Source organism: Talpa occidentalis, unplaced genomic scaffold, assembly GCF_014898055.3.
Source record: "Talpa occidentalis isolate TD23 unplaced genomic scaffold, MPIMG_talOcc4v2.1 talOcc4.4, whole genome shotgun sequence".
Classification (NCBI taxonomy): Eukaryota; Metazoa; Chordata; class Mammalia; order Eulipotyphla; family Talpidae; genus Talpa; species Talpa occidentalis.
Genome location: NW_023604295.1, coordinates 105,042,847 through 105,068,134, shown reverse-complemented (window position 1 = coordinate 105,068,134; position 25,288 = coordinate 105,042,847). Strand labels below are relative to the sequence as shown.

The 25,288-nt window shown below is 33.2% G+C and overlaps 1 protein-coding gene across 5 annotated transcripts in view; it reads right to left on the bottom strand.

Moving 5' to 3' along the window:
- Positions 1 to 25,288, bottom strand: part of SGCZ (sarcoglycan zeta) — an 874,970-nt gene that overhangs the window by 13,385 nt on the left and 836,297 nt on the right. For all 5 annotated transcript variants that reach the window (XM_054700821.1, XM_037525979.2, XM_054700823.1 and 2 more), the window contains 2 exons: positions 23,370 to 23,492; positions 2,468 to 2,540 (listed from right to left, as the gene is read on the bottom strand). In XM_054700821.1, the coding sequence (XP_054556796.1) occupies positions 2,468 to 2,540; positions 23,370 to 23,492 (196 nt within the window). The remainder of the gene's footprint in view (positions 1 to 2,467; positions 2,541 to 23,369; positions 23,493 to 25,288) is intronic.

Sequence of the window (25,288 nt, the reverse complement as noted above, 5' to 3'; positions counted from 1 at the left end):
GTATAAAAATAGTCACAGAAAATCTACACAATTAGGTTAAAAATGCACATGAAAATTAGCACAGAACTTGGCACATATTAAACCAACATGAAACATCTGTTGAATAAACAAATTATGGAAATAGTATTTTCAAATAAAAATATTATTTATTTTCCATAATCAACTTTTTGAATTGTTCCTTTCTAAAGATTTTTATTCTTTACAAAAACAGACAACATAGCTAATTGCTCTCAAATTACCATTCTATTCTCTTAGCCAAACAGTCTCACATTGTTAATTAGAATTAGGTGTAGACTAAGAGAACTTTTTATTGTCCTAAAAGGAAAATTGTCAGCAAGACTTGTAAATATCTTCTCAGACATTCTGCTTTTAATCTTCAGCACACAAATGAATAATTGAATATCCCTATCATTATTGTGCTTTGTTTCTTTCTCAGTTTTGGAATTTAGATCAGTAACACTCATCTTGGGGGTTGCTAATCTGCTTTCAGCACTAGCACATAAGCTTAATTTAGCTCAATGTTTAAATAATTGATGAACAATTAGAAAGTAAAAACCAGAAAGGCTATCTACTAACTATATTTTAATTCAAATTCATACATATGAATTTTGAGACCTGTCAGCAAGGTAATTAAAATAGCAGTTAATTCTTATTTCTCTTTTGGCAATAGACTTTTCATAGTGAAAAATCAAACATGAGTGCATAATTACTAACATTTTAGGAGGAAAAAACTGTTTCTTTTAGATCTCAGTTACTTTAGATTTTTTTACTGAATGAATCTCTAAATTATGGCACTTGCATTAAAACATTTCAAAAAAAACTGGAATCAACGCTATTGACATATTTCTTAATAATGCAACAACAACTGATGTCACATTCCTTTCACACATCTGATTAGTGTGCTTGTTATTCAGTTTTGCTCAGTTTCAGTAATTTCGATTAACAACTATTTATCAGACACTGTAATGTGAGATACACTGTTGGCTGCTATCGCATAACAGATAAGCAAGGGAGAAGCAGATTGTGTTCCCATGGGACATTCAAACTTGATAGGTGGAGAGGCATAAATTTAATTACATACAGAATATAGAATTCCTGAGGAAAAGGCCACATATCAAGCCTACAACTCACTTTAATCCTCCTAAATCCGTGGGGTGTTGGCATAGAGTGATAATTGTTACATTGATCAGATGAAGACCACTGCCTTCTCTTGTTATTGTTAACTGGTTTGTTTGACTCTATGTTCTTCAAGAAGTGAGAAACAGTTCTCTAGCAAGTTGTGTAGTAGAACTATAAAGTTCTGAATAATTTACTATCTTAAAAATATAAATAAGTTTTGCATTAACATTTTCAGCTTTATTTTCCTGTTTTCATTTGAACATTTTCTTACTCATTTGGATGGGAGGAAACATTACCGCTCTTTATGAAATAAAATAGTTTTATTGCTTAGTGTTTTTATTGTGGTTTCCAAGATAAAATTTTATCTCTCAGGCTGATATTCTGATTCAGTTTTAAATGTGATCTTCAATACATGATTTAATTTTTTTAATATCACTACTTTGTTTTTCATAGCACAGCAAATGCATTTGGAATATAATTTGCCTATTGAAAATCTATTATAAGAAAAATCTTTTTTAGTAACATATGATGATGTATTAGCTAAGGTGTACATCTCAATGATTTGATAAATGTATACATTGTGAAATGATTATTCCATAAATTATGTAAGACATCACTAGTTTCCTAGATCTTAACTTATATTTTCCATTAATAATGTCCATGGATCAGTTACTGATTTTAATATTTCAAATATCATCAAAAGTTGTCATGATTAATCTGAGAGAATTTCCTATAAAATTTTCATCTCACAATCTTATAGGTAGTGAGGACATTTATGTTTAACTGTGCCTTTTAGAAACAGCAAAAGTTTGGAAGTAGCTTATTGCATTGGAAATATGAAAGTAAAGAACCCACCTTTGGGCTATGAAGTTCTGCCTTTTCTGATTGCTATTTACATTTACTTCCGTACTTCCCTCTGCATAATACTTGCTGACCCCTGACAGCTGTCTCCTATTTGCTGCATCCCCTTTCTTTATATCTGTGTATGCCTGCACAGCATTGTTCTATGTCAGATTTTCCAGAGTCCTTATTTTTATCAGTTTTCCTTTTAGCTTTCTCTAAAACTGCCTTTTCTTTTTTTATCCACATGCTACTTTTCTGGTATGTTCATATTTATACTCATGGTGTACTTATTAGGGGAAAAGTGGGAGAAAATAAGTTTGAACAAAAACTCATATTTTCTTACTCTTAATCAAATACTTGATTATCTGGTCACCAGGCAGGCAAGGAATGTCAATTATTTTATGCAAATAGATAGCACATTTTCTATTTATGAAAGGTTCTTCATATATGAAAGATGATTAGTAGTGATGGAAGCTATGACACAGGTAAAAGCATTAGGACTTACCTAAGGTCTTGAGAAGGTTCTGCTCTGATGTGTGGTGTCTCGACAGAGTGCCCAAATACTGCTCCTTCAGTGCCTGGGGTAACATGAATTCAGTAGTAAGTGTGAACAAGTAGACAGGCACATAAGATTTCATTTCTACTTTTACGCATCAAATATACTTCCAGAAAATGGGAGCAAATAGAAAGAGGAGTACAGAACATCAAAGGGCTGATCTGAAAAAAAAATTCAAGATATTGAAGGGCCAAGGAACATAAATTTAAATGTTGCATGTTTTATTTATATAAATCAGATTGAGAAACATGTTTTCCCTCTGTTCAAAGACAAAGGCCCATCTCCTTCCCTTTCTTTCCATGAATTTGAAAGAGGGAAAGTGAAAACATTCAGTTCTGTCTTTTTACAAACAGAGCTGAATGGAAATAATAAATATGAATCCAATAAATTATGTTATTAGTTAGATATAAATGTTTTGTAGGTATTTAGCAGTTTTTCCACTTACAGCTCCCACATTTGATTTGAGTGATTACCCAATGGAAGAGAACAGCACACCTTATTTGACCTATTTGGAATTAGGAATAATACCAAGAACTGCTTGGATCGATTTCATTAAAGTTGACTTCATGGTTATCTGAAGAGGTCTTCATTAACATTTTCCTCAGCCACTGAATGATATTCTACTTAAACTTTCATTTATTGAGTCCATTTTATTTTCCAGGTTCCCAGACATTTTCCATAATTTAGCTGAGCAAAATAAAATGAATTTCTCTTCAAAATTCAAATATAAAACAAAAATAAACACTTTTGAAGAAAAGAATAACAACTCTCTTTTTTTGTATTTTACACAAATATTTTAATCATTCCATTTAAAATAAACTTTATTTTCATTTGGCTTAATCTTTAAACATTTTTGATGTAAGAATGACCTGCCATTTCCATCATTATTCTGAAAAAATTGCTTAATAACACAGTGTGGATCAAACATATAATTATCTATCTATCTATCTATCTATCTATCTATCTATCTATCTATTTATTTATTTATTTGTTTATTTATACAAGCACTGGGTATAGTCAGAAGCACAGGAGGGTGAGAGAATTCACCAGAGCCAGAGCAGGGAGCAGAACAGGCAGAAGGATTGAGGTACACTGCTGCAAGGAGCAGCAGGCTCAGCAGGAGAGGTCTGCACGCCATATGGAACCCTCACTGGTGGCCGGGGAGCCAACCGGCACTACAGAGGCTGCGGGCAGCTTCGCAGCCCAGCAATCAACCACTGGGCCACCGGAGAGGCCTTCAAACATATAAAATTTAAACTTATGAAATGAAACTGTTACTGTTTATTGTGAACAACAATATAAAATAAGCTAATTCAATAAGCAATGAAAATATCGCCACCAGGATATTAAAGATAATACTAATATTCCTTAAAAATGTCTTTACAGGGAAATGTGTTAGGACCACCAGATGACTCTACATAAAACAGTATTATAGGCTATAAAAACTATACGATTACAAAGACTAAGAGAGTCTCTTGTATAATATGGTCCTAAGGGTAAATTTATAAGATTTTGTTACAGTAAATTCCTAAAGATGCAGATTTCAGTTTATAAGCTGAAAACTATTGTCTGGTTGACTCCTCACTGGATCTTAGTAGCTTTTGGGATGTGCATGTTATTATTATTATTAATTTTTCTAAAGAGGTTCTGTCAAGCATAAAATGCGATTTAACTGATTTCATAAATTTAGAGCAATTACTTCTTTACAAAGTTTTCACTTTATCTTTTTTGTAAGATATTTTATTTCTGTGAACAGAACATTCTTTGAGATGGGTCATTAAAAGTAAAGTAATAGTTTTTGGTAAGACTCTTGCTTTGAAATTGTGATGTGGTGCCTTTGAAATAGTATTGCAAGTTATAAATTTTCATGTCTCATGAACAAACTTATTTGGCATTTTAGAATATGATATAATTTGCAGAAAGTATAGTTACCCATGTGTAAATTTCAAAAATAATTTCCACTATCCTATGATCATGAAAATTCCCAGATATGATAAAGAAACATAGTTTAAAAACAGTAGTGATATATATTTTCAACCACAGAATGGCACACATAGCACCTCAATACATCACATCAAAAAAAGTGAAAGTAGGATTTTGTCAAAGTTCAACTTTCCACTGAGGATTCAGAACTCATAGAAGTCTCAATTCTAAGTGTCAATATAGAAAATTATTTATTTATAAAAAAGATGATGCTTAAAGAAATAAACAGATAATCATACCACCAAATGGGCTTAAATGAAAAGTGAATAAATTAATAGCATAAATAAGTAACTGCAAGCCTATAGATAGTGTGAAAATTGCTCTTTCCTCTACTTTTGTCCCAGAATGAGCCAAAGAGGCAGCAATAAATAAAGAATAAAGACAAACTCAAATGAAAATAAGTGAGGAGGGCCTCCCCTGTGGCACAGTGGTTGAGCACTGAGCTGCAAAGCTGCCCGCGGCCTCTGCAGTGCAAGTTCAATTCCCGGCAGCCGGTGAGGGTCCCACATGGTGCACAGAACTCTCCTGCTGTGCCCGCTGCTCCCTTCAGCAGTGTACTTTTTCAGTCTGCTTGTTCTGCTCCCCACTCTGGCTCTGGTGAATTCTCTCACCCTCCCGCACTTCTGACTGTACCCAGTGCTTGTATAAATAAAATAAAAAAAAAATAAGTGAGGAAAGATAAAATTCAAAGAAAAGCAAACAAAACTCTAAAGTGAAAAAGTGAAACAAATATTTTCCAAATATCAGACTAATAGGAGGGTTGCCAAATGTAGCAATTAAAATTAAATGACCCCAAGGTAATTTAGAATTTTATATAAACAAAACATCATTTGTTAGTATAAATATGCAGTATTTGTCGGGGAAATGGTTATTACAAAATGACTTGCTGCTTACCTGAAATTCAAAATTAACTAGGCATCTGTATTTACTTAGTAATTCTGATGACCAGTTAATGTTTATTTGGCACAGTTAGTATACATCTGATTTATCTTCACATAAGGAAAAAAAAATAGAGTGTATTATAAATTCTCACATGATAACCTATAGAAATCATGGAACTCAAAAAGGAAGAGACCATAAAAGGATAAAAAAAAGATGTAATGTGTACATGTATGAATATGTTTATTTTAACTTACTGAACAAGTGTCTATAGCTGTCAAAAGGGTATAAGATTCAATTCTACTTGATTATGTACACTAAAGACTGTTTCAGTTAATTTAAAGTGACTGCAAAGTTGTGTAATAAGGGAAAACATAGACTGTTGTATTTTGTAATGGTCCGGGAAAAAAGAGTCAAGCAAACTTCATGGTACAATTAAATACTAGATCCCAGCCACACGATTATTTCTGGGTTCAAAAACAAAAGAATAAGAATGATTTGCTGAAAAGGAGAAATAATATATATGGATTGTAGTTCTACTTTATATAGAAACAAGAAAAATAGCCTATTAATAAACATATCCCTCACCTTAAGGAAAAGGACAAACAAAAACAAAAGCCAGTAGAAGGAAGAAAATAATACAAATTAGAGCAGAAAAAAAAAAATGAAATAGAAATCACAACACAGTCCAAAAATTAAGGTAATCAAAATTTGGTTCTCTGAAAAAAAAATAAACAAAATAGACAAACTTCTAAAAAGACCCATAAAGAAAAAAAAGGGGGAATCAGGAAGAAATAGAAAACATGAACAGACCAATAGAAACACGGAAATTGAAATAATCAAAAGTCTCCCAAAAACAAAAGTTCAGGACAAGTTGTATTCACTTGTGAGTTCTACCAAGTCTTTAAATATAAAGTAATATCTACCCTTTTCAAACTCTTCCAAAAATAAAGAGGGGTTACCCCCAAATATATATGAAGCCATTTCATTTCCTGATACCAACGGCAGACAAAGACCACAAAAAATACACTGTAGACCTTTCCATGACCAACATAGATGCAAAAATATTCAACAAAATCTAGAAAACTAAATCCAATAATGCATTAAAAAAGAAAAACATATAGTATGACCAAGTTGAAATTATTTTAGGGTCATAATGATGGTAATTATCTGAAAATTAATCAATGTAATTCAACAAAAGGAAAGATAGTAATCATAGATAATATAAATAGACACTGAAAATATTTAACACGATTTCACATTCTCTTATGATAAGAATCCTTAAAAATAAGGACAGATGGAACATACCTCAACGTGAGAAAGGTAATATATAATAAACCACAGTTAAAACCATTCTCAATTGTGAAAAATGGATTTTTCACTAAGATCTGCTACAAGACTTGGCTGTAAAAACTGAATTCATAGATTACATAGAAAAAAATATAGACAAAACTCTAGGACATAGGCTTCAGTTATATTTTTGTGACATCTCTAACAGCAAGAAAGCAAAGAAAATATAGGCAATTGGTACTATATCAAACTAAAAAGTCTCTGCCGAGTGAAATAAACTATCTAAAACAAAAAAGATATTCTACTGATTGGGAGATTTTTGCACATCATACATCTGACAAAGGGCTGATATCCAATTCTACAAAGAACTCATACAATTCAAGAAAAAGCAAGCAAACAACCCAATCAAAAGATGGGCAAAGGCTAAATAGGCTCGTCTCCAAAGAGGACATACAGATGGCCAACATGAAAAAATACACAGCGATTAGCTCTTATAACTGAGGGAAGAATTTGAGTAATGATAGCCACACCACCCTGGTAGCCAATTAATGAGATAGAATAATGAACAGTCTAATTAACCTTAGACAGCTTTTTAAATTCCTGCATTAGAATTGGGAGAGGGCCTAGGATGAACTTGTTTAGATATCTGGGGCAAAGATATTCTTATTTACTTATTATCTTCAAGTTTGTTCCTTTGTTATTTAATACATACAAATTTAGTTAATAAAAATGAAAGGCACATATTAAAATATAAACTTTTTTTTACTCTATATGATATAAGGGGTCTTTTTTACTTCTCTATTTCTACTTTCTGGCACTTAGTATTATATAGACATTCATTAATATGTCTATGTAAGCTGTTCAAAATAAGCAAATATTTTCACTGATTTGAAAGTGAGATGAAGAGAGTAGTCTTCTCCTGGCCTCTGTACATGTTAAATAAAAGACTTCAAAGGTCTGCCATGGAGTGTTTGTTGTTCTGAAGAGTCAGAAATAAGAAGAAAGATTGAAAAACCACATGTAAAAGGAACTAAGAAACCAAAATAAAAAAAAATCTGGACACCTCACATTGTAGGTAAGGAAGCTAAAGAAGAGGAGAAACATCCAAATTATATTTTTAATATATTTATATTAGTATTTGCCAAATGAAACCTACTACTGCCTTTGGTTTTCCAATAAATTCTATCATGATCATTCATATTTTTTTGAGGTTTTTCTTGGAGGGGAGTAAAAGAAGGGAATGGTTTCAAGAGATAGCATGACAGGAATCCAAACTCAAGAGAAAAAGAACATTAAGCTCCAGCCCTCTTCCCATGACAACTCTTAAGAAATATCAGTACACTAGGGATGAGGTACAGGACAAAGTCATCTACACCCACCAGTCAAGAAAAATGGTGACATACACCTGAAGAGATGGGAACCTATTCCACTAAACCATATCCGTATTGTAAACCAATAATATCTCAGTAAAAAAAAAAAAAACAAACAAAAAAACCACAAAATGAGACCAAATGTCAAAAATGAAAGACACCAGATGTTCACAAAAATCCTATTTATTCATTATTTTCAAGTTTGAACCTACACTAATGTATATTTTAAATTCTTTGGAAGGCTTCACATCTTGCTTTATTTTTTATTTGCATTTCTCTCTACCTCCCTCCTTATCCAGACTGGATAAGGAAAAATTTTGTTTATTCCTAGCTATGTCACTAATTCTTTCTTTGATCTTTGACAAGTATTTAAAAGCCTTTAGTTTCTTATTTGTAAAATTAGGTTCTGACTATCATGATCTCTAAGGTACTTTCAATTTCTAACATTCACAGTTAAATAATTTTTTTTTCAAACATGTCAAAACGTGTACAACTCTTCTCATTTCTTCTTAGCTACAAATCAAAATGAATTTGTTCCTATAAATCACAGAAAATAAATTATTTTGGGGAAGGAATGGAGCCACTGTATTGGCAAAGGTAAATTATTAACTGTCATTTCTTTTACTCCATTTAAAAGAGCTGCTCTGAATTCCGAAAGCATCATTACTCTTCAAAAAGAAATTATCTGTTCATTTCAACATAAAACACCTCTCCTACTTTTGTTCTTTTAATATTCTAAACGGTGTCCCTGTGTTCAGCTAACTCCACAAAATACAGATTACACATAACTAAATTTACTAAACCTATTGATATTTCTCTTGTACAAAGAACTGTAATTATTTCTTGGATTCTGCTTTCACCCAGTATTCAAGACTTCTGTGATCTGACCCCATTCATAAGCTCAGACTTGTTATCTTTCACACATCTCTGAAATTTCTTTGCTAATTTTACAACATCTTAAGGCAAATGTCATTTGTTCATGCTCTAATATTGAAGGTTTACTACCTATAATGCTCACTAGAACCTATCACATTTATTCTGAAATTTCACATTTTAAAGTATGCATGTTATCCCTTCCTAGGTTAAAGAAAAATCAAAGACATAGTCTTTATATGCCACTGTTCTTGCACATGACATGGTATCTTACATATATAAACTAATACATATTGATAAGGAGAAGTATTTTAAGGACCTGACCCTTGAAAGACTTTTTCTCCTGTTATTAATCCCAGTTTAATGATGCGCTTAATGCTCAAACCACAAGCTAGGGATGGGTATTGAGATGCCCTTTCTTGATGTACATTTTTTTTATCAGTTTCTTTCTTTCCACAATTTCAATATCACTTTTATTTTCTCCCAATTATTCTTTCATTCCTACTGCCAAATAATGTCCTTCAACACAACTTGATTGTGTAATTTTTACTTAAAATGCTTCTGTAAATCAATTATCTATAGAATCAAACTCAAATTCCTTAATAGGATCTGGCTAACATTCTTTTCTTTTTAAGATTTATTTTTTATTTATACAAGAGCTTGGGTACAGGCCAGAGTCGCGGGAGGGTGAGAGGATTCACCAGAGACAGAGCAGGGAGCAGAACAGGCAGACTGACAAAAAACACTGTTGCAGGTGGGGCCAGGGGGAAGGAGAGAGACCAGGGCAAGGGCAGGAAGAACACAAGGGACTATAGAGATAGCGCATGGGTGAATTGGTGGAGGAAATTCTATGGGGATGACACCTGAGAAAAGAAAGCAAACATTGTAAAAAAATAATAATAATAATAATTGAAAAAAAGGAAAACAGGGCCTCCCCTGGTAGCGCAGTGGTTGATCGCTGGGCTGCGAAGCTGCCTGCAGCCTCTGCAGCGCCAGTTTGATCCCCAGCCACCTGCGAGGGTCCCACATGGCGTGCAGACCTCTCCTGCAGTGCCCGCTACTCCCCTCAGCAGTGTATTTCGTCTGCCTGCCTGTTCTGTTCCCGCTCTGTGGCTGGTGAATTCTCTCACCTTCCTGCACTTCTGACTGTACCCAGTGCTTGTATAAATAAATAAATAAATCTTTAAAAAAAAAAGTTTATTAAAAAAAACCTACTTAAAAAAAAAAAGGAAAACACAAAAGAAACACAATGTTATTTGACTCTTTTCAGAAGTGACCATGATAGTAGAAAATCAACCTGTCTGGCATATTTGTACTTTCCTCAGAGCTGAGATAAAGTGGTATTCATTATTTTCCACTTTAGGTTCATAAAACTTGACGTCAAAATGTAGACTAAATTAAATGACTAAATGACTAAATTATTTGTGGAACTGATAAGACTAAATGACTAAATTATTTGTGTTAAATGACTAAATTATTTGTGGAACTGATAAGAAGGACATTTTTTTTTCCCATGGAAAACATACCATTCTGTGATGTAGTCAAATATTATTTTAGATAGCTAATTTAAATAACATGTTGTGTCACCAAATTTCTACCGTCATTTCAAATTACAACATAACATTTTTGTTGTTAAAGCAACTAAATGCCTACATGAAATAAGAAAATATTAATTTGTCTCAAAGTGACATAATTCAAAGCTTTCTATTCAGTTAAATTACTGTGTCAATATTTATTGCATCACACATAATATCAGAAAATATATAGCTTTTCAATGAAAGTCACATCAGAGTGGATACATGATATAATGGAAATCTTGAATTCCAGGTAAATTTATATTTTCCCTGGCACTATGGCTTTGAGATAATAACTTGAAACTTAATTTTCTCATCTATAAGATAAAAATTATATATTTCTCGCTATATAACACTATGCTGTGTGTTTTATGATTGCTTATTAGGGTGGTATATTTAACATTTGTTTTAAAGTTAGTGATCTGGGCCTCCCTGGTGGCACAGAGGTCGCAGAGAAATTCAGAAACCATAATCTCATCTTAAAAACTTCCACTTTAACACATAAAAGAACTCTTACAGGTTTTATTCTAAAAATGAGGCACATACCTCCAGAGAATGCATACAATTTTTCTTAAGTGTATAGTATTCCAAAGAGATGCCATTTTACATAGAAGTATTTTATTATCTCCTTTAGAGATAATTTTTTTTAGTTAATGCAGTCAAAAGATAAATCTGATGGTCTTAAAACTTGGAATTTCTGTCATTAAGCATTGAAAGGGAGAATGACCACATTAAAATATATATATATTGAATAGAGAAGATTCAAGTTTGGCTGGAAGTTTGAAATGATTAAAATCTTACATCATTTTGAAAGTTGTGATTTCATGATATTTATTTCACTTGACAAACAAAAAAGTAAGACTGACTACTGTAAGCTTATTCTTATCTTTTTGTCTTAAAGACCACAGTAACTAGCATAAATATTCAATTGATATCAAATAATAATTTGATTTTTCAGTCACAAACTTAAAAGAGACCATACAATGAAACATAAGTTAACACCAGTTTTGTGTTTATGTAGGAAAAGGAGTGATGTTGAATGATTTGTGAGTCAAAAGCCTCCTATAAATGAGTACTATACTTGATATAGAGGAAATGGCAACATTTATATTGTGATTAAATTATCAATAAACATCTTCCTGATTTTCCAATCATGCAAGCTGCAATTAATAGCTCATGTCCAGAGTCATAATGAAAAAATATATATTTTATTTTCTTAACTACATGGACATATTTCCTTGACTCACATCTGATTTCAGCCAGAGATGTGAATGAAAATCCTCATGTTTATTGCATCATACTAAGGGTGTACTGGCATATGTCTGCTTTCAGAGTCTAGGAACATAAGCATAAGAGGACATAACATGCTGCTTACTAAAAGCAACATACCAGAGTCACTCCAAAACGCCCTTCCATGAAGTTAATTCCCCTTCATCCCATAGAAGAAAGCACTAATGAATGAATATACCAGTCTCAGATTTTTAAGAGACACTCTGGAAATTCCTTTTGAATTTGGCCACATTTTGAAGGAGAAACTACTTTGGTATCGATTCAAGTAATTTATAAACTATTTTTAATACAAATTATCACTGCTTTTTAGATTAACTTTGTTAGATCAAAAACTAGTCAAGAAACAAAATGATATTACTATTATTACAACTACTTCTACCACTTACTACTACTGCTGCTGCAACTGCTAACAATACTACTACTGTTGATATTGATGATTACATTTAGCATTTATTGAATAACTAAACTAATTCAATCATATGCTAAACACTGAATAATATAAGTCAAATAATATAATTCACACAGTAAAACTTAAGAGAAATAAAATATAACACCCACTAATTACAGTTCAGGAAATAGAGACATGGAGGGGAGAAATAGCTTGTCCAAAGGCAAACACCCATTTAGAAGAGCAAGGTAAGAAAGACTTTAGAGAATTTATGGCCTAACCTAAGCACAGATATGCTCACACCTATTTCAGTTATTTTTCATTACCAATTATGTAAACAAGAAAGTAGTAAATATAATCTTTTTCCTATTTTTCCTGGAACTCTCAGTTTTGTGAGTAAAAATCCTGTTTGAAGAATTACATCATTTATCAAATAGTATGGTAGTAGAATAATGCTTATCCTGATCCTTCCACCACAAATCCTAGTCCCTGAAATCTGTGGATATATTACTCTAAAATAACAAGAACTTAGATTGTAAATAGAATTAAGAGAGTTAATCTGATCACTTTAAAAGAGCAAAGTTAACCAAATGGGTCCAAAATAATCACAAGGATCATTAAAGCGAAAATGGTAGGCAGACAACAAAGAATCAGAGACATGGTGGCGTGGCGGATTTTATTAGCTACTGTGCTTTGAAGATGAGGGAAGGAGCCAGGAGTCACTGGATGTTACAGACCTTGAGAAGTTGGAAAAGGCAAATTGGAATCTCCCAGGAATGATCACAGCCCAGCAATCACCTTGCACTTAGCCTAATGAAAACCATTTCAGACTTTTAACTTCCAGAACTGCAGATAATAAATTTGTGTTGTTTTAAGCCGCCAAATTTGTGGTTAATTATTAGAACAACAAAAGGAAATTAATGCAACTATTTAGTAATTGTAAAGTATAGGCAAGCCTCTCAAGCTTCTAATATGTTTCCTTTTTCTTTCCTTCTCCCCCTTCTTGCCTGTCCACTTTCATTGTGACATGAGAGATTCACCTGGTTATTATTCATATAAACATAGAACTTGTATCCACCTATACAGAACACATCCACACAAAACTCCACAGGTGAAATGACCAGTAACATTTATTTTGACATGCTCTAGCAAGATCCTTTTGAAGACAAAGGTTATCCTGATTAATGAATATAAAGCTGATTTAAACTAGAATTAGTTCTTTCTCAAATTGCAACAGACCTTTTAAATTACAGACCAAGATTATTTTGCTGTTTTTCCAAAGTGATTATAACATCAATCATTTATCTCAGTTTCTTTCCTTGACATTATTTGGCATATCCTAAGATTCCAGTTTGCATAGGTGCAGTTTGCATAGAGAGGTTATTCCAGAAGTTTTCTATGAATTGGTTGAGAAAATCAGATATACAGTATTTAAATGTGCTCATTTTTGTTTAACTGTAACTTTTGTAACCTATGAAATAAATATTCTTGAAATAATGATTCAGCTATTAAATAAGTCAGATCCTAGAATCTCTCCTTGTTCCAGAAATTCTTATTCAGGATCTGAATATGTTATATAGTAATGCATACATTGACATAGATATGATGGAATAGTGAGGACACTCAGATCTATCACTGGTTGACATTATATCTGTGTATATTTGGTGCAAATCACTTAATTTGAGGCAGTTTACAAAATAAAGATGTAATGTATATTTCCCTAAATACTGAAGAGCAAATGAATTAATATGAATGACTGCATTGTCAGTGACAAAGGTTACACCGATGTTATCGGTCCCATTATTTTGATTACTGATGGTGCTTTTGCATTCTAAAATTTAATGAGCAATACATGTATACATTCATTTTTTATTTTACTTTACTTTCTGATCTCACATCATTTTTCACTTAAATACCTCTGAAAAATCTACTAAGTCACTTCAGTCAAAAATTGAGTATTTTTTTCGGTATTACATAAAATGTTTAACATTATTTTGTACATAATAATTATGTATATATAGAAGGAGAAAACTGAAAAAACACTACATTTAGGAGGTCTTTACAGTAAGTGTTATTAAGAGGAAGAATGCCATTTCAATAATATACAATACTAAAGAAATGCCTTTATATTTTTATAACAATTTCTTACATTTTGACTACTTACTATGTGTCAAACATCATGCTTGACACAGATCAGCTCATTTTAATTCAATGGAAATTCAGTGAGATGTTTTTATTTATTATTCTACTATTATAGAGATGAGGAACCAGTGACTTTGAGGCCTACTAGCTAAATTGTCCATGATTGCTTTTCTAGAAAACAGTGGAGTTGTAATGCCAGAGGCAATGTTCTTAATCATTACACCTTGAATCCTTCCATTAATTACTGCCAGACTCTTCCTCTCTAAACCCTACTCCCCTATCCTCATTTCACCTTTCACGACAGCTACAGTGTCTTGAAACTGAACACAGTTGTAGTCAGCGGCAAGCTATCATTGTCTGGAATATATTTTATTATTGAATAAATCTATGATAGTTCTTAATAGGTTAAAATTAAAGATGTCTTAGTTGTTTTCAGCGAAACAGTATCTCAAAAATAATTTCCAAGTCGTCACTATTTGTCAAATGGAGGACAGAACCTGTAACAACTAAATTATTAGGATATGATTAATTGTAATTTTACCATTTGAAGAAGATGATGATAACTAGTGTTTACCAATGTAAATTTCCTTTCGTCTTTTACAATTAATGTTTAGGTTTTAAATATGCTTTGTGGCTATCTAAAATTCAAGTCTCACCTCATTTCCCACAAACATTTTTACCATTCATTGCTATTTTTGTCTTAAATAATTATTACTGCAATGATTGTCAAATGGTGTTTTTCTAATCCCATAACTGTTTTGACATTTTTAGTTGGCATTACAAGTTACAATCATGTTGCAATATATTAAATGTAGAAACCAATTTTGAGTCTTTGTATCTACATTTATGGGTCAAAGGCCTATAGCTACAAAAGTAGAAGGATGACCCAAGATGGCAAATGGAATATACTTCTTTCCGTCCTTCTTTTCTCCTTTTCCTTCCCTGTCATTTCCTTTTCTCCATTTCTCCCTCTTATTCCTCCTTTCTTTCCTACTTATCCGAAAGGCAGACAACCAAGGGCAGAGACAGGCTAGTGGAAGCAGAAGCCAAATATAGGAAGTAGGAAGTAAAAAGACAAGCTAGTGACATGTGGGGTGATACAAAGATGGTGTCAATGGAACTTGGAAAGGAAGCATGAGAGGGGCAATGACCCAAGTGGGAAGGGAATTAGAGAGGACTGAAATCTTTGAGGCTTGTAAATTTGGCCTTATGTCCAAATAATTAAATATACTGAAAAGAAGACAGGTTTCTTACCATGGAAAAGAATGATACATTTATGGAAAAGGGTATAGCTAGATGAACTCTGATGCTCATTTGGAATAACTGGTGGGAACTCATGGTTTTCAACACATATGAATAGATAAAAAATACAGTGTGACTTAATATGTATTTGTTATCTATCTATCTATCTATCTATCTATCTATCTATCTATCTATCTATCTATCTATCCAAACACAGTCTTATTTCTGAATACACGGATGGCTAGGGATCAGTGACTACAGCAAAATTGAACATTGCTAGTTCTCAGATTTTCCTTCAAAGTACAAATCTATACTGAAAAATAAAAACAATAAAGGCTACCTGAAAAAAAATACTTGATACTAAAGCTGAATGAGAAAAAAAAATAATAAAAAAGATATGCCCTTTTTTTGCTATAGGAGAAAGAAATGCTCAATTAAGGATGGGAACAAGTCAAAAAAGACAGGAGGAATTAGTTTGAAGTGTCCTCCAATGGCATTTTGAATACCAACATGTATAATGAAAATAAGAAATTTGACTTACTGAATGAAATAAGACTTTATAATTCCATATTGACATAAATTAATAATAAGAGGGAAGAAAAGAAATATATGTTCACCTGCCATCAGACTAATGGGTGATAGATAACTATAGACCTTTTACCCATCAATGGATATGCAATACTCAAGGTTGGTTTCTACCCTTCATACAAAGCAAACCCAATTATTTGTTTTGAACTTCACTTCATACAAATTTGATCTCTATCAAATTTGTGTCAATCTCCAAATTTACCTCTGTTGTTAATTTTCTGGACTTGATGTTTATATATGATTTTCCTGGTATTTCAGTGTTAGATTCCTCTGTTGATTTTGGCTTGACTCCTTTGATTCAATGCTAGGAATTCTGAGTTGCCTAAAAGTAAGAATGTCCACTTTAATTGAAACTCAGTTCTTGACTTCAAGCATTTAAAGTAGTTAAAAGATGGAAGATTGAGAGGCTTGACAAATCAAAATAAAGTATGTGTGTTGGAAGGAATATGAAAAATGCCATATTACAAATTAAAAGAATCTTAGTAGTGGAAGTAAGTTTTCAGGTTCATGAAGATGACAATGTGAAGATATGGTCCTGATTTCCTGAATGACTTGACTTTTTGAATGCAATGACTTTTAGAAAATAAATCTACAGAATTACATGCATAGAAGTCTTTTGCAATAGGTATAATGGAATAAGGGATATTGATGTGGATGTGATTGAAGAATAGAACAAATTTAAATATCATTTTAAAGACAGATATTATCTAATGCATGGCATTTATTTATTTTATTTATTATTTTTTAAAGATTTATTTATTTATTTATTTATACAAGCACTGGGTACAGTCAGAAGCGTGGGAAGGTGAGAGAATTCACCAGAGCCAGAGCGGAGAGGAGAGCAGGCACACTGACGAAGTACACTGCTGAGGGGAGCAGCGGGTGGCAGGAGAGGTTTGCCATGTGGGACCCTCACCCCATGGCCAGAAATCGAACTGGAGCTGGAGAGGGTGTGGGCAGCTTCGCAACCCGGCGCTCAAGTGCTGCGCCACTGGGGAGGCCCTAATGCATGATATTTAAACTATGCATTTTTCTTCATTCTTTCCCTTTGAAGTTACAGTATGAGATTCTTTATTATTAAATCACTTTCTGTGGTAAAAATCGTTCATTTTCTAATTTAATCTAGTCTTCCTTCATTAATAGAAATTCCCATCCCAAGTAAATATTAACAAACATAGACACCAGTTACAGCTTATTTCTCTGCTACCCTTAAAGTCTGATGTAGCACATGACTAAATTTTGGGCAATAGAATAAATATGTGATGAGTGCCATTTCCAGGTTGAGATATTCTTTTGTTTTTTAAGATTAATTTATTTATACATACAAGATCTGGGGTGCAGATCAGAGGTGCGGGGGGTGAGAGGATTCACCAGAGAAAGAGTGAGGAACAGAACAGGCAGAGTGACTGAAATACATTGCTGAGGAGAACAGTGGGCGAGACAGGAGAGTTCTGCTGCACCATGTGGGTCACCTCCCAGGCAGGCTGAGTAATTGAACTCCTACAGCACTGGCTGGCAATAGCTTGATAGCACTGTCTTTAACCCCTGCGCCACCAGGGAGGCCCCCAGGTTGAGATATTCTAAGAAAAATCTCTCTCTACTTTCACCTTTATTAATTTCTCCCATTCTATAACACAGAGATAATGGCATGTGATAGCCTCAAACGTATGGGGAAGTTCACTAACCTGGCCAGAGGGTAGCAGATTTGTAAGTTCTAAGGAATTTATATCACTCAATGCCTGACAAACCTGTATATCTTTCTAGTGTTTTATGAGAGAAAAATAAAATCTACATTGTTTGAGTGACTGTAATTTGGGACAATATAAGCATCTTTCAACCTTCTTTCTACATTTTTCCAAGAAGATTTCAAATATTCCTACCTAGTAAAGTATATAATTTTTCATTTTTAAAATAATGAATATACATCTTTGACTTCATGAATTTTCACTTTTCTTATTTTGTTTTCTTTATTCAAACATCATCCAATGTTTTATTTTTCCTTATAACTATTTAAAATATCAAATATTCCTTATTTGATATTTTAAATATCAAATACTATCTCATATTTATGTTATTGTTATGTGTATGTTATCTGACATGACAAATTTTAAGGATGTCAGTAGAGTTACTAATCAATTGACCTTAAAATGGGGAGATGATCCTAGATTATCCAGGTATCTGGATCATGTAAGGAGGCAATGCAATGACAGGATATATTGAAGGTAGATAACCTGTTTCTAGCAGCTGGCAGAAACAAAGTAAAAATGATGCAACCAAAAGGGAAATTGGAGAGATTTGAACCATCAGAGGGGCTCAACCTAATGTTCCTGAAGTAAGGACAGTGGAAAGCCTGAAAAGGAATGTGGGCAGAATCTAGGAGCAAATATCAGCAAGGAAACAAAGTAACTATAAGCAATTAGCAGACCATGTTCTATAAGTAGTGTATATTTTTAAAAACTTCATCGCTATAGGAATAAAATACTATTTACACAATGGCAGAATAAATTATATAACTAGGACATTTTATGGACCTAAGGTACATAAATATAGCACCAAAATAATCAATAGAACATTTAAAAACCAACATACACAGATAATTCAAGCCACAGTCCTTTATTTTAAATAATCTATCCTCTTTAATGTCTTTTTTCACATTTCATAAAGTTTTGCTTTATTAAAAGTAGAAACTTTTAAACATGACTTGGTAAAATTAGGGAATTCTCAGAGAGGATTGCCAGTAAGATGTTCAGAGGAAACAGCTTAGGTTTTTAAGATTCAAAGTTCATTATTTATATACTTGAAAAGCTGTAATTAGTTTACCTGAAGATTATGGGGGGAAACTTTGAGTGGTACTAATCTTTAGTGTTTCTAAAATCTTTATCCTCAGTAAGTTAAAAAAAAAAAAACAAGTATAAACTGAATTGAGTGATTTATCCTAGTCCATATAATTGAAATGCCACACCATAGAAAATAAAGTGATTGTATATCACGTTTCTAAAGTGCCTGATGTAATCACATATCTTCAGGAGCTATTCAGGCCAAGCAGCTCCATCCTGTTGGCTGAGTGTTACCATGTTCTTGGCATTTGGACAGCTCAAGTAACAATGGTCCTTCCTAACAGAAAGGTTGATTTCAAAGCTGACCCTATCATGGTGTGTTAATTTAATAGACAAGAACAAGGATGTAGAGGACTAACTAATAAAAACAAACCAGAACATATTGATTTCAACCCAGAAGTCTGGTGTTTAATTTAAAGGACAGCTTTTCAGAAAATCTTCTCTTTTGTTGTCAAACGAGCATTTGAACTTGTCTATCTTTCCAATCACTCAATTAGAATGGAGACAAAGGAGGGATGCTCTTGGCTTTCAAAAAAACACTAGGGCACAGGATGGCTACAGAACTGGGATTCAGTATTCTTTCAGATTGCCGGTTTAATGTCTACTGCCTAGGGAAAAAAAGAGAGATGTCCTTTCTCTTCTCACACTCAACCATTCTCTGCTTTTCTATTGTAGTCACAAAAAGAGAGGTCTAAATCCAAGTAATAGTTTTTAATTTAACATGAAATTATTCTATAGGGCGAATGCCTTTAATTTGAGAAAAGTGAATGATTATACTTGCATTTTGTTTTGTAAGTTAATATGCAACTTTTGAGAAAAGTGAATGATTATACTTGCATTTTGTTTTGTAAGTTAATATGCAACTTAGAATACAAATGGCAGTGAAAATCTCAGTTGATTTACTTTACCTGAAAGTATTAAATTTCAGAGTCTGTAATTTAATTTATTTATATAAATATATACAAGTATATTTTATATATAATGGGAGTGGGTCTGGATAGCCATTTGCCATTATACTTCTAATCTTCCAGAGCCATGAGAAGAGTTCATTGCTTCAGGAAAATTTCTGCTACTTTCTAAAAAGGTAAATGTTAAATGTTCTTAGCTATACTATACAAATGCATTCAGTTACACATGATTTTGCTTTACATGTATAGACACATTGTCCAAATAAATGCATCCATTTCTGTTGCCCTACAAAGGAAGTCCATGTACAAAATATCATTGTCTGTAAAATATAGTCAGTCAGGGTTAATTTTAATTCCTATGGCTATTGCTTAAGTGGAAATTTTTGTGCCACAAACTTAAAATTCTAGAATAAACCTCACAGAGATCTCTTGTCACATGTTACTTTGATGTGTTGTCAGCACAGCTACCTAATTTATATGAGACCTTAAAGTCAGTGTCTCTTTGTAGTGTTATTTGTCAAATGATTCAAGCACTGCTTTAAAATTTATGTGAGATTACTAATCAATCCCAGCGCCCTTAAATTGCATGCTATGCTATGCACAATTTTCTCCTCTAAGCATGTGGAATTCTAAATTGCATTTGCCTTTGATATCTTTATTTTCTTTATTTTAGAAATATGACAGGAAGGAATAATTCTACTATAAAGAGAATACGTGATATTCTGGTAAAGGAATAAGGAACTTGCAGGAATTTGAGATTGTGCATGTGTGTGAAACAGAAATGTAAATGAACACTAGGGACATTCTAATCAAACTATAATACTCTGTAACCTAGCATTTATTTGACATCAGTATGGAGTCTCTTGTATATAAAAATCAGATTAAAAGTCAGGTTATTTGTTAGAGGTAACTCTCATAGATTTGTTATTTCTTTCATTCCAAGTGTTATTCTTCAACCAATTATAAAAATATGCCTTGATTCTGTAACTGTGACATCAAGATTATATTATTTTACTATTTAGGACCTTCTGAAAGCATAGGGTACAGACTGTTGGAAAATATATTGACATACTGGAAAACATAGAATAAATAATGGAATTTTGAATAAGTACAAAACTGTGCATACATTTTTTTTTGACATAAGGAAATGACAAGAAGGCTGAATGAATCATATCTATGTAGGAATCTATACATACATCACATATCTATATCACACACATAAATTATATATACACACACACACACATATTCACAGATACACAGAGAGAGGAGGAAGAATGAGGAAGTGAAGGAAGGAGAGATAAGCATAATGTTACTATAGATGACTGCCCAAAGGTAGTTAACTGAAAAGCAAAAATACTTAGATTTTTCACCCTGAGTTGAGTCCAATTTATAGTCAGTCCAAAGATGGAAATCAGACTACCAGAATAAAAGAGGAAAATAAAGATGATCATCCACCCATCTCAAAGAAAATTTTATTTTATTTATTTATACAAGCACTGGGTACAGCCAGAAGTGCAGAAGGGTGAGAGAATTCACCAGAGCCAGAGCGGGGAGCAGAACAGGCAGACTGATGAAGTACACTGCTAAGGGGAGCAGTGGGCGGCAGTAGAGGTCTGCGCGCCATGTGGGACCCTCTTTTGTGAGACCCTACCTGGTGGCCAGGGATAGAACCAGCACTGCAGAGGCTGTGGGCAGCTTCGCAGCCCAGTGCTCAACAGCTGCGCCACTGGGTAGGCTCTCAAAGAAATTTTTAAAATACAGTCAATGGGTCCAATTTTGTGAAGGTAGTGCTTCATTACAACCTTAGGTGACAAGTCAAAGTAATATAAAGATCAGAGAAAGTTACAATTCTATTAAGTCATAAAAGCTGAGAGGGCTCTAGCACTTCACTTACACATGCAAAGTACCCATGGGGATATGTGAATATAAATGAAATAATTTGAGTATGTAATATCCTAAAAAGCAATCTCAGAATTATGTTGCCATCAAAGCTGGTTACTGCATACACTACAAAATTTCAAAGATTCTTAAATATTGAAATCAAATTTCCCAGTCCCCATGAGTCTATTTCTAGCCATGTTCCCCAATTGTGTACCAACCAGCAACTAAAACGTTAGCACCTACAAGTCAATATCCTTTCTGATTTTTTGTGCTCTGTTCCAACCAAAACTCTTAAGAATATTTTGCTTGTTTTTGTTGTTCTCACACCTCTCAGAACCCAGGAATGTCAATTTTCGTCCCATGTGCATGCCTCCTTTCCTTATCATTCCAGGAGTTTTAAGAAGAAAGGGAGAAGAGGAAGATGGGCATCGCAGGGATCATCTCTAGCACCAACCTGATGGTGAGGACTACAACTACTCAGTAGGAAACTCTCCTTAGAGAAAGGAGGCCATGAAGAACAGTAGGATAGTGGTATGACAGTCCAGGGATGCCAGTGAGGCTCCCCATTTAAGAATCTTTGTTATTTTAATTGACATTTAAAAGTTCACCACTTAAAATCCACTTAAACCTCAGACATTAAAGAACACTCATAATATCTCTTAATTAAAACAAAGATACAATGTCTTCACTGTGCTCAGAAAACGCCAAACACTCATATGAACGCATAAGTACCCACTGGTGTACACATGTATAAACTAAGCACAAAAGTTATCATCCTTTCAATCAATGGAGAGCAAAGCCTATATTCATTAATTACCATGTGATTGCTCTCACATTACCCACAGGATGTATTTATTTAGGTCAAACTAAAGTTAATAAAGTTAATAAATATAATAGAGATTACGGGGGACTGTTTCAAATTTGGGAAATACTAAGTCAAACACATTTAAATTGTTTAAAAAATGCAGACATTTGGGGAATTTAAAAATATTTAAAAATATATAGTCAAAAATATGTCTCACATTCACAAATCAGTTAATCAAAGGGAAGTAAATATTTGAACTAGTCTTTATTCAATTATTTCCTTCTCCCAGTTCTGCTTTTAACTTTCTGGGATGTTTTGTTTTTGATATTTGTATTTTAACTGGTGGTTGACTTTAATGACTGTAATATTAGATTAACGAGTTTAAGAGCTTCTAAATAATATGTGATTAGCACTATTTCTTCATTTATGTACTTTTGAAGATAATTATGCGCCCTTAATATTAATTTAGTTTACTTATAATGTAACCTTTCCCCCATTTCATTTAAAAGTTCACATTTACATTTGTATTTCTTTCACGTATCTTAACTCAATGTGTGCACTCCACATTTTCTCTCTCATCCACAGCCACTTTCCTCCACCTACTTTAGCCAGAGACATGCAGTTTTACTTTAATATCAGTAATATTTGTATTCTCTTCTGCAACCACAACTGGAGTATTCTATTTGAAGTCTACTGAAAAATCCAGTGCTGTGAACTCAACTTTAGGCATAGGAATCATATATCTAAAAATGTAATTTCTTATTCAGGTCCATGTTCCAAGACCTCAATCTACAGTACCTGTAACTTTCAGCTTTTCGGCCCCAATGGTTATCTCATCTTCATCTGCAGAAAACAGCACCCTGCCATCTTCACTCGCTCTCACTTCAAATCTTTTACACTGAGCTTCCACAGCATCAGCTCCTAAGGTCAGAGGAAAGGTTTAAAAATGAAATTGGTGTTCAGGAAATTATTAACATGTAATTTTAGAAAAAAGAAGAAAAATAAGAAAAACACCAATATTATTCAGTTTTTTACATCTGACCTAATATTTTATAAAATTATTATCCTTGTCAGGATTTGGTGATTATTGATGGGTAGGTTATTGGACATATAGCTGACCTCTAATGCCTGGCATAGTTCTCAGGAGGTTTGTTGATTTACCCAATTGAAAGCTCTTTACATGTACACTGGGACAGATGATGTCCACTTTATTCTTGGTTAAAGCTTGTAGACTTGGCATTGTTACTATGACCTACTGGATGGTCAGTACATACTTGTGGACTGAATAACTCTTTTTCTATCTGAAAGCAGATAATTTGTCCCTATTTACTGTATCATAGTCTACTTCTAAAGCATTATTCATTTATGAATCTTAGTTATTCTATATTTTAGAGTTTAATATCGATATTTTGACACTGTTTAATTTTACCAAATGTGAATTCATTTTATAGGAAATCTTGCAATTCTGTATACACATATATAAATGTGCAAAATATTTATTTTCTTAGCGCTCCTTTTAATCAATAATTTTCTTGAATTATGAAAAATGGTATTAAGTAAATATAATTATGGTATACAATTAGAAATCTATTCCCAACTTTATGGCCTGTTTTGCACTCTTACACATCCGCAAAGTCATCTCCCATATGTGGAAAACATGATTAATTTTGAGAATTCAAAAGTCTTCAGCAAGAAAATGAAACTGGTCAAAGAATAAGAAATTGCTATTTTCACAACAACAATGTTTCTTCTGTCATAACACATATAGTTTGTGGATCTTCTGTTAAGATGGGAAACATCCTTTCTCTACTATGTATCAGAAATTCTTGTCAGGTATTATCCTGCAGTCAGGGGTGTAGGCATATCACATTGTGTGCCTACTTCCTTCTTTATGTACACTATGATGATTTTTTTAAAGATTTATTTATTTATGCATACAAGAACTGGGGTGCAGGACAGAGATGTGGGGGTTGAGAGGATTCACCAGAGACAGAGTGGAGAGCAGAACAGACAGATTGACTGAAATACACTGCTGAGGGGAGCAGTGATCGAGTTAGGAGAGGTCAGCTGTGACATGTGGGTTTCTCCCTGGCCAGCGGGGATTGAACTCATGCTGCAGAGGCTGAAAATAGCTTCATAGTTTGCATATTTTTATTTTTTAATTTTTTATATATCTCTTAAATCATTTTTCATTTTTACACAATGTATGCATTTTCATCTTGGTTATATTCCCCATACAATTGCACCCACCTTATTTTGACCCCAACCCCTCCTCCCCCTGCACCCCCGTAGCATGTCTCTGGTTTATCTTTGCTTGTTCATTTAGATTTTTTCTTTATTATAGTTATTCTTTTTCCTGGTCCCTTATTTAGGTTTTCTAAACTCCTGTTATGATTGAGACCATCCGGTATTTTTCTTTTTATTTCTGGCTTATTTCGCTAAGCATGATCCCTTCTAGCTCCATCCATGTTGCTGCATTTTGCTTGAGTTTATCTTTTTTGATTGCTGAGTAATATTCCATTGTGGCCAACAGGCATATGAAAAAATGTTCAACATCACTTGTAATCAGGGAAATGGAAATCAAAACTACAATGAGATACCATCTTACACCAGTGAGAATGGCACATATTAAAAAAACTAGCAACAACAAATGTTGGCGAGGATGTGGAGAAAAAGGAACTCTCCTGCACTGCTGGTGGGAGTGCAAACTGGTCCAA